This window comes from Chiloscyllium plagiosum, unplaced genomic scaffold (assembly GCF_037043375.1).
Source record: "Chiloscyllium plagiosum isolate Xiang-an unplaced genomic scaffold, Cpla_swu_hap1 HiC_scaffold_27, whole genome shotgun sequence".
In the NCBI taxonomy this organism is placed as follows: Eukaryota; Metazoa; Chordata; class Chondrichthyes; order Orectolobiformes; family Hemiscylliidae; genus Chiloscyllium; species Chiloscyllium plagiosum.
In genome coordinates, this window is record NW_028270165.1 from 79,378,079 (window position 1) to 79,388,383 (window position 10,305).

The window sequence follows — 10,305 nt, forward strand, 5'->3', positions numbered from 1 at the left end:
ACCTGGTGTTGTGATTTTTAACTTTATCCAGCCCAGTCCAACATCGGCTCCTTCACATCGTTTCTAGTGAACACAGCCCACACCACCCGATGCTGCCAGGAAACCTTACAACGCCGATGAAACGACACACTCTGCACTCCTGAAAAATTGACAATTTCTCACGATACTGGCTGTTCATTCACTGATCCATCTGATACACGACATTGGAAGCTTAGTGCAGGAGGCGGAAAGAAATTAGTAGCTTTAAAACAAAAACCTCTCGGAGCTCAAAGCCTTTAATGAGAGTCTGAGCTCGGCGGTAAGTTCACTTAACCTTTATTGTGACCCAACTTTGTTACAGCTTCAAATCCCCCTCAGCAAAAAGGCAGAGAAAAAGTAGCTGCTTTTTAAACAGCTCAAGGTCAAAGCACACTCACTCACACCTACACCCCCACCCCACCTCACTGTCTTTACTATTGATCAGCACCGAGATGTCCCTTTCTAATTGGATCCTTGGTACAGCCGTAACCCGGAGGAAGTGTTTCATCAGTCAGCAATTTCAACCCATACCCTGTATAGCGCCATCTGCCGCAGCGGGACTCAAACCTGGGAGTCCGGGAACTGGGTTGATGGTCCAGTGAATAATGGCATTCAGCCGTCGCTCCTTCAATCCCCCTGCGATAGTACGTGAACTCGCTGGTGCCTCCGGAGGTTGGAGGAGCGGGTGAAGACCTTCCCACACTCGGGGCAGGGGAATGGCCTCTCGCCGGTGTGGAACTGCTGGTGGTTCAGCCTGTCGGAGGAATTGCTGAAGGCCTTCCCGCACTCGGGACAGCTGAAGGGCCTCTCCCCAGTGTGGACCCGCCAGTGAGTCAGCAGGGTGGAGGAATTGCTGAAAGTCTTCCTGCACTCTGTGCAGCTGAAGGGCTGCTCCCCGGTGTGGACCAGCTGGTGCCTCAGCAGGGTGGAGGAATGTCTGAAGCCCTCCCTACAGACAGGGCAGGGCAATGGCTTCTGCCCGGTGTGACTAAGCCGATGAATCTCCAGGGAAGATGGGAAACAGAAGCCTTTCCCACAGTCACCACTCTTCCACGGTTTCTCCAAGAGGTGGGATTCCTCAGGTTTCTCCATGGCCGAAGTGTGGAGCCACTTCCTGCTGTGAATTCCTCTTTCCAGGCCGTATAGCTGTTTCAGGCTCCACACTCAGTGCGCTGCAATGGTAGGGTCTCTTATCCAGTCCCACTGATGCTGAAAACGTACTTAAACAGGAACCAAAAAGCTTTGCTCCTTCTCACAGAATCATAGTTGAAAACCGTTGCGGTCCCGATGGATTGAGTGACTGTAGACATTGACGTCAAAGTGAGGACTGCAGACACTGGAGAGTCAGTGTCGAAAAGTGCAGCGCTGGAAAAGCACAGCAGATGAGGCTGCATCCGAGGAGCAGGAGAGTCAACATTTCGGGCATAAGAAAATCTGTTGGTTTTGAAACTTCCGTCTTCAGATTTTCAAATGCAGTAACGCCTCGACTTACGAACTGAATCCGTTCCTGGAACCGGTTCGCGAACTGAATCAACTTTTCCCATTGTTCGGATAGCGTAAGAATGCTTGGACGGCTGTTCACAGCACACGCGCCAAAGACGAACTGAATGAGATCACTCGGGGCCCGAGAGCTTTTGTGTTCAACAAGCGCAAAGCAAAGCAGAACAATGAAACCACGTGGTCGCACATGGGCTTTTTGCGTTCGTACCTTGAATTTCGTATGTACATTGAAGCAAAATTTTACGTACAATCCTGTTCGTAAACCGATTTGTACATGAATGGGGTCGTTCGTATGTCGAGGTGCTACTGTACTCTGTATAAAGAGATTACAAAAGGTCATCACTGTCAGTACAGGGTAGAAATTCTGAACAAGCAATTCTACTTTCTGTGCAATATTCTTTTCTTTTGTTATTCCACAAAATTGAAAGCACCATCCCACTCTCTCTCCCCCTCTGTTCTCACTCCGCTCTCATTAATTTCTCCTGAGGGTGCTGATTCAGGATCTTACGGAGCAGAAAAGCAAAAACGTCAAGACTGCCATCTCTCTGAACTTTGAATATCTCCGCCTGAAAAGCTAATATCTTTCACAACACTGGGATACTGCTGAGAGTGAGCAGGCCTGATTTTGGGAAGCAAAAAGAAAGTGTCAGGGTGAACCTGCAATGCAGCTTCTTTATAAACAACCAGACACAAAATGGTTAACGTCCCCAGGAAGGTGGGAGCAAAATGAGACGTCAAGGCATTAACATTGACAGTAGAGAGAAAGTGAACCTACTCACGTGGCAAACGTTAGTGCAACGCCAGAGTCATAGAGATATATAGCACAGAAACAGACACTTCTGTCTAACACGACTGTACTGACCAGATATCCTAAATTAATCTAGTCCCATTTGCTGGCATATGGCCCATGGGGGGGGGGGGGGGGGGGGTCAGAACTAGAGGCCAAAGGTTTAGGGTGAGAGGGCAAAGATACAAAAGAGATCTGAGGGTCTGAGGGGCAACTTTTTCACACAGAGGGTGGTACATGTTTGGAATGAGCTGCCAGTGCAAGTGGTGGAGGTTAGTACAATGCAATATTTAAAAGGCATCTGGATGGGTATATGAATGGGAAGGGTTTTGAGGGATACGGGCCAGGTGCCGACAGATGGGACCAGATTGGGTTGGGATATCTGGTCGGCATGGATGAGTTGGACCAAAGAGTCTGTTTCCATGCTGTACATCTCTATGACCAGTTGGACTAAAGGGTCTGTTTTTGTGCTGTATGACTCTGGAACTGTTCTATACTGGTCTTAAAACCATGTTCTTGCCTTCCCCCACAAACATCCACTTCTTTGTTGTTCAAAATCAGATGAACTGAGCCTTGAATATATTCAATGACATCCTAACTGCAGGAAGACACCCCCACTTCTGAACTCAATTCCTCTTGTTCATATAAAGCTTGCCTTGCTGATTGCCTGCTGCACCTGTCTGACAACTGGCAGTGACTGGAGTAGGAGGACACTGAGGCCTCTGCCCATCCACACATCAGTCTAGATGAAGGGCTCGTGCCCAAAACGTCAATTCTCCTGCTCCTCAGATGCTGCCTCACCTACCGTGCTCTTCCAGTGCCACAATTTTTGATCCTGATCTCCAGCATCTGCAGTTCTCACTTCCTCCACATCCAAATACATCTCCATTTAAACAATGCACTTCCTTTCTGTTTTTCATGGTCACAGCCAAGGCTATAACTTCATATTGTGGTACTGCATTTGCCCTGTGTTTGCTGATTGTGGTCCTCGCTATATCGGGGAGAGCCAGCGCAAACTTGGGGAACGGTTCACTGAACATCACAGCTGGGTCCACAGAGCTGACCAGACCTCCCAGTCACCACCCATTTCAATTCCCCTTCCCACTACCTTTCTGACATGACCATCTTTGGCCTCCTCCATTGCCACGGCGAACCTAACTGCAAATTGGAGGGACCACACCTCATCTTCCAGGCAGCCTCCAGCCCGAACGACTCAACGTTGAGTTTTCCAATTTCAAAAAACCTCCCTCCTCGTTCCCTGCCACCAACCAGATTCATTCCTCCCATTGACCAACCAGGTCGTACCCTCTAACTGTCTTGACCTATCCCCACTTCACTCCCATCCCCTTTATCTGCAGCTTCTACACCCAGCCCCAGCCCCGAGGAAGGGTTACACCCGAAACGTCGACTTCTCCACCTCCTGCCTGTCTATTTTGCAAATTGAGACACAGACCTAGACCAACGTTTCCGGAGTCTGTCCCTCCCGGATTCACTCTCTTTTCTTTCAGTTTCTGCAAGTCAACAACTGAACCCCAGAATGAAAAAGAAATGGAATGGGAGCAAGAGAGTGCCATACTCACATATCTGGGACACAGGAAGGAATTTGCAGTCTGGGTAAAGCTCAATCTTTACTCAGACAGAGAGGATCAGGAGTCGCAGCTTGAAAAGTTCATGGTCCAACTTCCGCATTCAGACAATGGGTTGGCTCTGATTGGCAGGAGGACCAGTCTCCTTCCAGTCCTCCAATGCTGCCTATTGGTCAATCAAAAGAAGGTCTCGTGCCTTTTTTTTGCGTACGATGATGAGCATGCCCAGTGTTTTGCTGACACTGGCCAGCATGCGCACTGCGTTGCTGCCACCGGCAAACATACACAGTATGCTCTACGGGGATGTTCGTGTTACTGACAGATTTTAAGTGTCCAAATGCCAACAGGGGAAAAAAGATAGAGCCACATTTTTTTCCCTATGGCTCGATATTTTATTCCTTTTGCATTTTGTCTTGGCTGCTCAATTTTTGTATGTCTTTTCCCCTTGTTGTGGGGGCAAGGCGCCGAGATCAGAACTGGAGGACATAGATTTAGGGTGAGAGGGGAAAGATTTCTGAGGGTCCTTAGGGGCAATCTTTTCACACAGAGGGTGGTATGTTTATGGAATGAGCTGTCAGAGGAAGTGGTGGAGGTTGGTACAGTTACATTATTTAAAATGCATCTGGATGGGGTTATGAATAGGAAAGATTCAGAGGGGTAAGGGGTGAAATGCTGGCAAATGGGTCACTAAATTAATTTAGGACATCTGGTCAGCGTGGACCGAAGGGTTTGTTTCTGGGCTCTACAACTCTGAGTCTATCTTTAGATAGTATGGAAAATAAAGAGCATGAAAGCATGGGAAGGGTTAGAGCATGGAGACCATTGCCGGTTTGTTGCAAAGGATAGTGGAAAGCTCTTACACTAATTAGCACAGTAAGGTTGAGGTTCTCATGGCAAGATGAGATAACAGTCAGTAAAGTTAGCCTCATCTACTCAATATGATTGACAGGATTGGGACAATAAATATTTGGGACATGACATTAAGTATCTAATTAATAATTAGTAGAGTCAGCCTACTTGAGACTATTGATAATAAATATCTAATCATGACATTGGGAAAATATTAAGTAGGGTCTGGAATGCAAGACCGTTGTTGCAAAAGCTGGCACTAAATCGCCAACTGTGACATTAGAATAACATTAAGTAGAAGGTAGGAAAAACTAAGGGCACAACTAAAGAGATAATGGGAACTAACATCGCTGGTTTATTGTGTAGCTAGCGTGAGGTACTTTTGATTAATATAGTTGGACATGCTGATAAGCTAACAAACACACTGCTCAGCCCAAGATAATGCTGTCCCCTCTGTCCAGGAGTAAACGCTGGAAAGGTGATATTGTTCATAGGGAGGGGGATGGTCCCTGGCTACACTCTGATATCTATCAGCTAGTAAATGTGGCAGAACGATGGAATTTAATCTCCAGGCAGTTTGGGAAATTTATTAAGGGAAGGAAGGAAGTAATAAATAGTAGATTCCTACAGAGTGCTGAGGAACAAAGGGTCCTTGCTGTCCAAGTTCAGAGATCCCCGAAGGTATCAGTACAGGTAAAACAGGGGATGAGGAAGGCATAGATTTGTACTTTTTCACACAGAGGGTGGTGCGTGTGTGCAATGAGCTGCGAGAGGAAGTGGTGGAGGCTGGCACAAATATAATTTTTAAAAGGCAGCTGAATGGGTATGTGAATGGGTAGGGTTTAGAGGGATATGGGCCAAGTGCTGGTAAATAGGATAGATTAATTTCGGATATCTAGTGAGCATGGATGAGATGGACTGTTTCTGTGCTGTACAGTTCTATGGCCATCCACTTCATTTTGAAATGTTTTCATGACCACTTGGAACACCCTGTTAGGGTTCAGAGTGTACCAGGTCCTGACACCTCCTTCCTCACGTCTCCTGTGCATTTTAAATCAATAATACCAGTTGTATGTTACTGAGTTAGTACACAGACACATACAATATAATCAGAATTTCTATTCGGTACAGACAGTGATGACTTGTTTCAACTTTGCTAACAGGGTAACAGAAGGTGAGGATCTGCAGACAGAAATCTTGGAAGAAATTCCATAACAAGATCTGACAGGGTCATTCAATATCATTGGGGGGTTGAGTCTGGAAAGAGAAATCCATTTGACCTGCTTCAAAAGGTACTGGGCATCTGTGTGAGCAGAGAGGAACACACCAGTGAACTGAGCTTTAACTGGTTACACGGAATGAGTGTGTGTGTCCCAGTGAGCTGACTATGGGAAGGAGCTTTAACCAGTTATACAGACTGAGAGGGGCTGGGGCATTTATTTTACCCCTGGAGCATCAGAGTCTGAGGGGTGACCTTAGAGAGGTTTATAAAATCATGAGGGGCATAGATAGGGCAAATAGCCTAGATCTTTTTCCCCAGGGTGGGGGAGTCGAAAACTAGAAGGCATAGGTTTAAGGTGAGAAGGGAAAGATTTAAAAGGGACCGAAAGGACAACTTTTCATGCAGAGGGTTGTGCATGTATGCAATGAACTGCCAGAGGAAGTGGTGGAGGTGGGTACAATTGCAACGTTTAAGAGGCATTTGGATGGGTATATGAATAGGAAGGGATATGGGCTGGGTGCTTGCAGGTGGGACTAGATTAGGTTGGGATATCTGGTCAGCATGGGCGGGTTGGACCGAAGGGTTTATTTCCATGCTGTACATCTCTATGACTAGCACTCGGAGCGTGGCTCCTTCATCAGGTAATTGTGGAGAATAAAATCATAAGGCACAGAATGGATGGAAAAACATTACAGAGCACTAAAATGATATATTGAAAAACCCTGGATTGTTAAGTCTTTCATCTTTTAGTATGGTCTGCTCATATCATTCATTTGTAAATCCCAGAATTTCCTGAAAGACATTTTCTTAAGATAACTCAAGGTTTTATAAGGAAAGGTGACATCTCAGCTCTGACAATGCTCTAAAGGTGTGAAATCAGGGTCTGTCTGTATCACAAACTTGAGTCAGACTGGTTCTATTTCCAAAGTGGAATTTACAAAATATGACATGGATTGAACAGCCTTCAGGTTGTGCATATTTTGAGAAAAATAGAATGTTTCTGCAAAAATAATCCTGCAAATACAAATTCACCCCCATGGATGTATATGTGTATATGTGTGTGAATGAGACAGAGAAAAGTCTATTTCGTGCTGTGTATCCCGATGTCTACTTGATAACAGATGCTTTAATTCTGCTGGTGTAAATATTGTTGTAAACCATAGCTGGGTATGAATAGTTAGATGTTAGGGAGAGATTGCCTCAAGTTGGGCACTGTAAGAATCGTGGGAGAGCCCGATTTCTGGTTTACTTCCTCATGAACAAACGTTAAGCACGAGCATTTATTTATTTCTAATTTTGTTCTGTTTTTCTTGTTTGATTCCTGGCTAGGACTACACTCTGTGTCTGGATGGTTGACAGGCTGGGGAATTGTGGCTTGGGTCTTGATTGAATGTTTTATTGTTCCAGAAGGTGTAGGGGTGGGGGGTCAAAGCTTCAGCAGAAATCCAGCAGAGCAGAACAGACCAATATCTTACTCTGTGGGTACAGGGACATCAGAGGACAGAGAAATCAGGACCTGAAATCCAAGCTGACACCAGACTTCCCTGTGATTAGTGCTTTGATGAGCAGCATCAACCCTCTACCTTCACCAAGCTTCCCATTTGACTATCACCTCGATATTCAGGATCCAATCCTTGTCATCCTGAAGCCATGCCTCTGTAAGGAGTCTCAGATCATAATTATTCTCTTCAATGTGTGCAGTTAATTTTGTTACAATGCACCACATTCAGAAACATCGTTTTTAGTTTCAAGTTTTGTGATCTTCAGAATCCAGTTTTGATTGTTGGTACATTTACTCACCTTGTCCCTTTCTATCGTTCTCTGATGCTCATTTTCCACATCACTACATTGCTCACCGGCCTTGATTTGGATTGGCCATGCTAAATTGCCCATAATGTCCAGGCATGTGAAGGTTAGGTGGATTAGCCATGGGAAATGCAGGGTTATAGTTTCATAGTAAAAAAAGTATGAGTTGGCCATTTGGCCCATCAAACCTGCTCCACCATCCATTATGATCATGGCTGATATATCCGTCGTCTGAGATCCTCCTCCCTGCATTGTCCCAACTACCCTTAATTCCCATGCCATGCAAATACCCATCCAACTATGTTTTGAATATACTTAATAAAGATGCCTCTACTGCTTCCTTGGGCAGAGAATTCCATAGATTGACTACTCTCCAGGAAAAGCAGTTCCGCCTCTTCTCCGTCCTAAATCTACTCCCCTCAACTTGAGGCCTGGTCTCATCCACCAGCAGAAATGACTGGATAGGGTAGGGCTTCATCCCCACAGTGCAATGAATTCCCACTTTCCACCAAACTTGCAGATGTACTCACTCAGTTGCTGTCTCACAAAGGAAAGACTTCATTGTAACTTCTTTTGCTCCCAGTAAGGGCACAACATCTTGGAAAGCTGCTCTGAAAGTCCAACCACACTTCTGCATTCACCGAACACAATTCGAGTGTTACAGCTTGGAAACAGACCCTCTGGCCCAACTTGTCCGTGCTGACCAAATATCCTAAATTAACCTTGTCTCATTTGCCCACGTATGGCCCATATCCCTCTAAACTCTTCCTATTCATGTACCCATCAAAATGGGTTTTAAATGTTGTACCTGTTCCAGCCTCCACCACTTCCTCTGGCAGTTCGTTCCATAGATGCACCACCGTGTGTGTGAAAAGGTTGCCCCTCATGTCCCTTTCCCCACTCACCTACCCTGGGGAAAAGACCTTGGGTATTGACTCTCCCTGCCCCTTATCAAGGTTAACGCTCAGCATCCGATATACAGAAAGTGAGACCTGCAGATGCTGGAATCAAAGTCTAAAAGTGTGGGGCTGAAAAAGCACAGTAGGACAGGCAGCATCTGAAGACGAGGAGAGTTGACATTCTAGGCACGAGCCCTTCATCAGGAATGATGCATGGATGTACAAAGGGGCCTGTGTTCTTCTACACCAGTCATCAGACAGATGCAGCAAGCAATCAGCAAGGCAAGTGGTATATTTGGAAGATGAACTGGGATTAGAAGTGGGGATGTCTTCCTGCATTTAGGGGCCCATTGAATATATTCAAGGTTGAGTTCATCTGTTTTTTGAACAACAGAGTGCGGATTTTTATGTTGTGTGGATGAAGTGTTTTTTTTGTTGAGAGTAGTTTATGTATTGGATGCAGGTACAGTAGCTGTGAGAGGCCCTTGCGAAGTGTTGTTTCTGCAAAAATCACAAGACTGAGTCACAGCGGGGGGATATGTTAAGTTAGATATGCTTGCAAGCAGTTACAAGTAGCTGCATCTTGCTTCTGTAAAAATCACAAGGCAGAATTGTGAGGATATATTCCAAGAAATAACTAACTAAAGGAGGTGGATTAGTGGTGCTGGAAGAACACAGCAGTTCAGGCAGCATCCAAGGAGCCCTCTGGTTTCCAGCATCTGCAGGACTTGTTTTTACCTGACTAAAGGAGGTGGACGACTGGTAGAAGCAGATGTATTAACATGACCGTAGCAATGGTCACGCATATAGGGAGTTAGTATGAACAAGATAACCAAATAAGACCCTGTGTTGCATCAGCAAAAGTAAGAAGACCCAGCTATCGGTTGGGGAGGGGAGGCGGGGTTGCACGCCACAGACAGATGTGGTAAAACGATTAGATTAGCAGAAGTAAGAAGGGAGTCTGAAACAAACTCAATCTTCATTCAGAGAGAGAGCAGCAACTTCCGAAACTCGTGTTCCAGCTTCTGCATTCAGACAATAGGAAGGCTCTGATTGGCAGGACGACCAGTCACCTTCCGGTCCTCCAGCACTCCTGATTGGCCCACCAAAAGTCGCGAGGCACTTGCGTGCAGTGAGGGGCATGCGCAGTTTCATCCAGACGCCGGCGAGCACGCGCAGTCTGCTCTCTGGCGACGAGGCTGTTACTGACAGAATTGAAGTGTCCAAATGGCAAGAGAAGTAAAAAAGGGGAGCTGCATAATTTTCCCCCCTGTGATATTTACCTTTCCTATACGCCCCATGACTTTATAAATCGAAATAAGGTCACCCGACAACTTGTGGTCGTCGATAGGGCGAACAGAAGTGTACTCAGTCCTCTCCACGTGGTCTCACCAATATCCTGTACAACCACAACGTGATGTCCCAACTCCTGCACTGAACGGTGTGAACAATGAAGGAAACTGTGCTAAACGCCTCTTTCACAACCCTGTCTACCACTGATGCAACTTTCAAAGAACTATGCACCCGGTTTGGAGATGCCGGTGTTGGACTGGGGTGTACGAAGTTAAAATTCACACCACACCAGGAGATACTGCAACAGGCTCATTTGCAAGCATTAGCTTCTGGAGCGCTGCTCCT

General features: G+C 46.0%; 1 protein-coding gene across 2 annotated transcripts in view; it reads right to left on the bottom strand.

Annotated features, from left to right (window-relative positions):
* Nucleotides 1–10,305, bottom strand: part of LOC148144635 (uncharacterized) — a 333,213-nt gene that overhangs the window by 32,168 nt on the left and 290,740 nt on the right. The window contains exons 1-2 of one of the 2 annotated variants that reach the window (XM_087975024.1): nt 3,886–4,011; nt 673–1,831 (exon numbers count right to left, since the gene is read on the bottom strand). The exons of the other annotated variant lie outside the window; for it this stretch is intronic. Of the exons in view, the coding sequence (XP_087831150.1) occupies nt 673–1,110 (438 nt within the window). The 5' untranslated portion in view covers nt 1,111–1,831; nt 3,886–4,011. Of the gene's footprint in view, nt 1–672; nt 1,832–3,885; nt 4,012–10,305 lie in introns of those variants that run through there. 2 annotated transcript variants of the gene reach the window in all.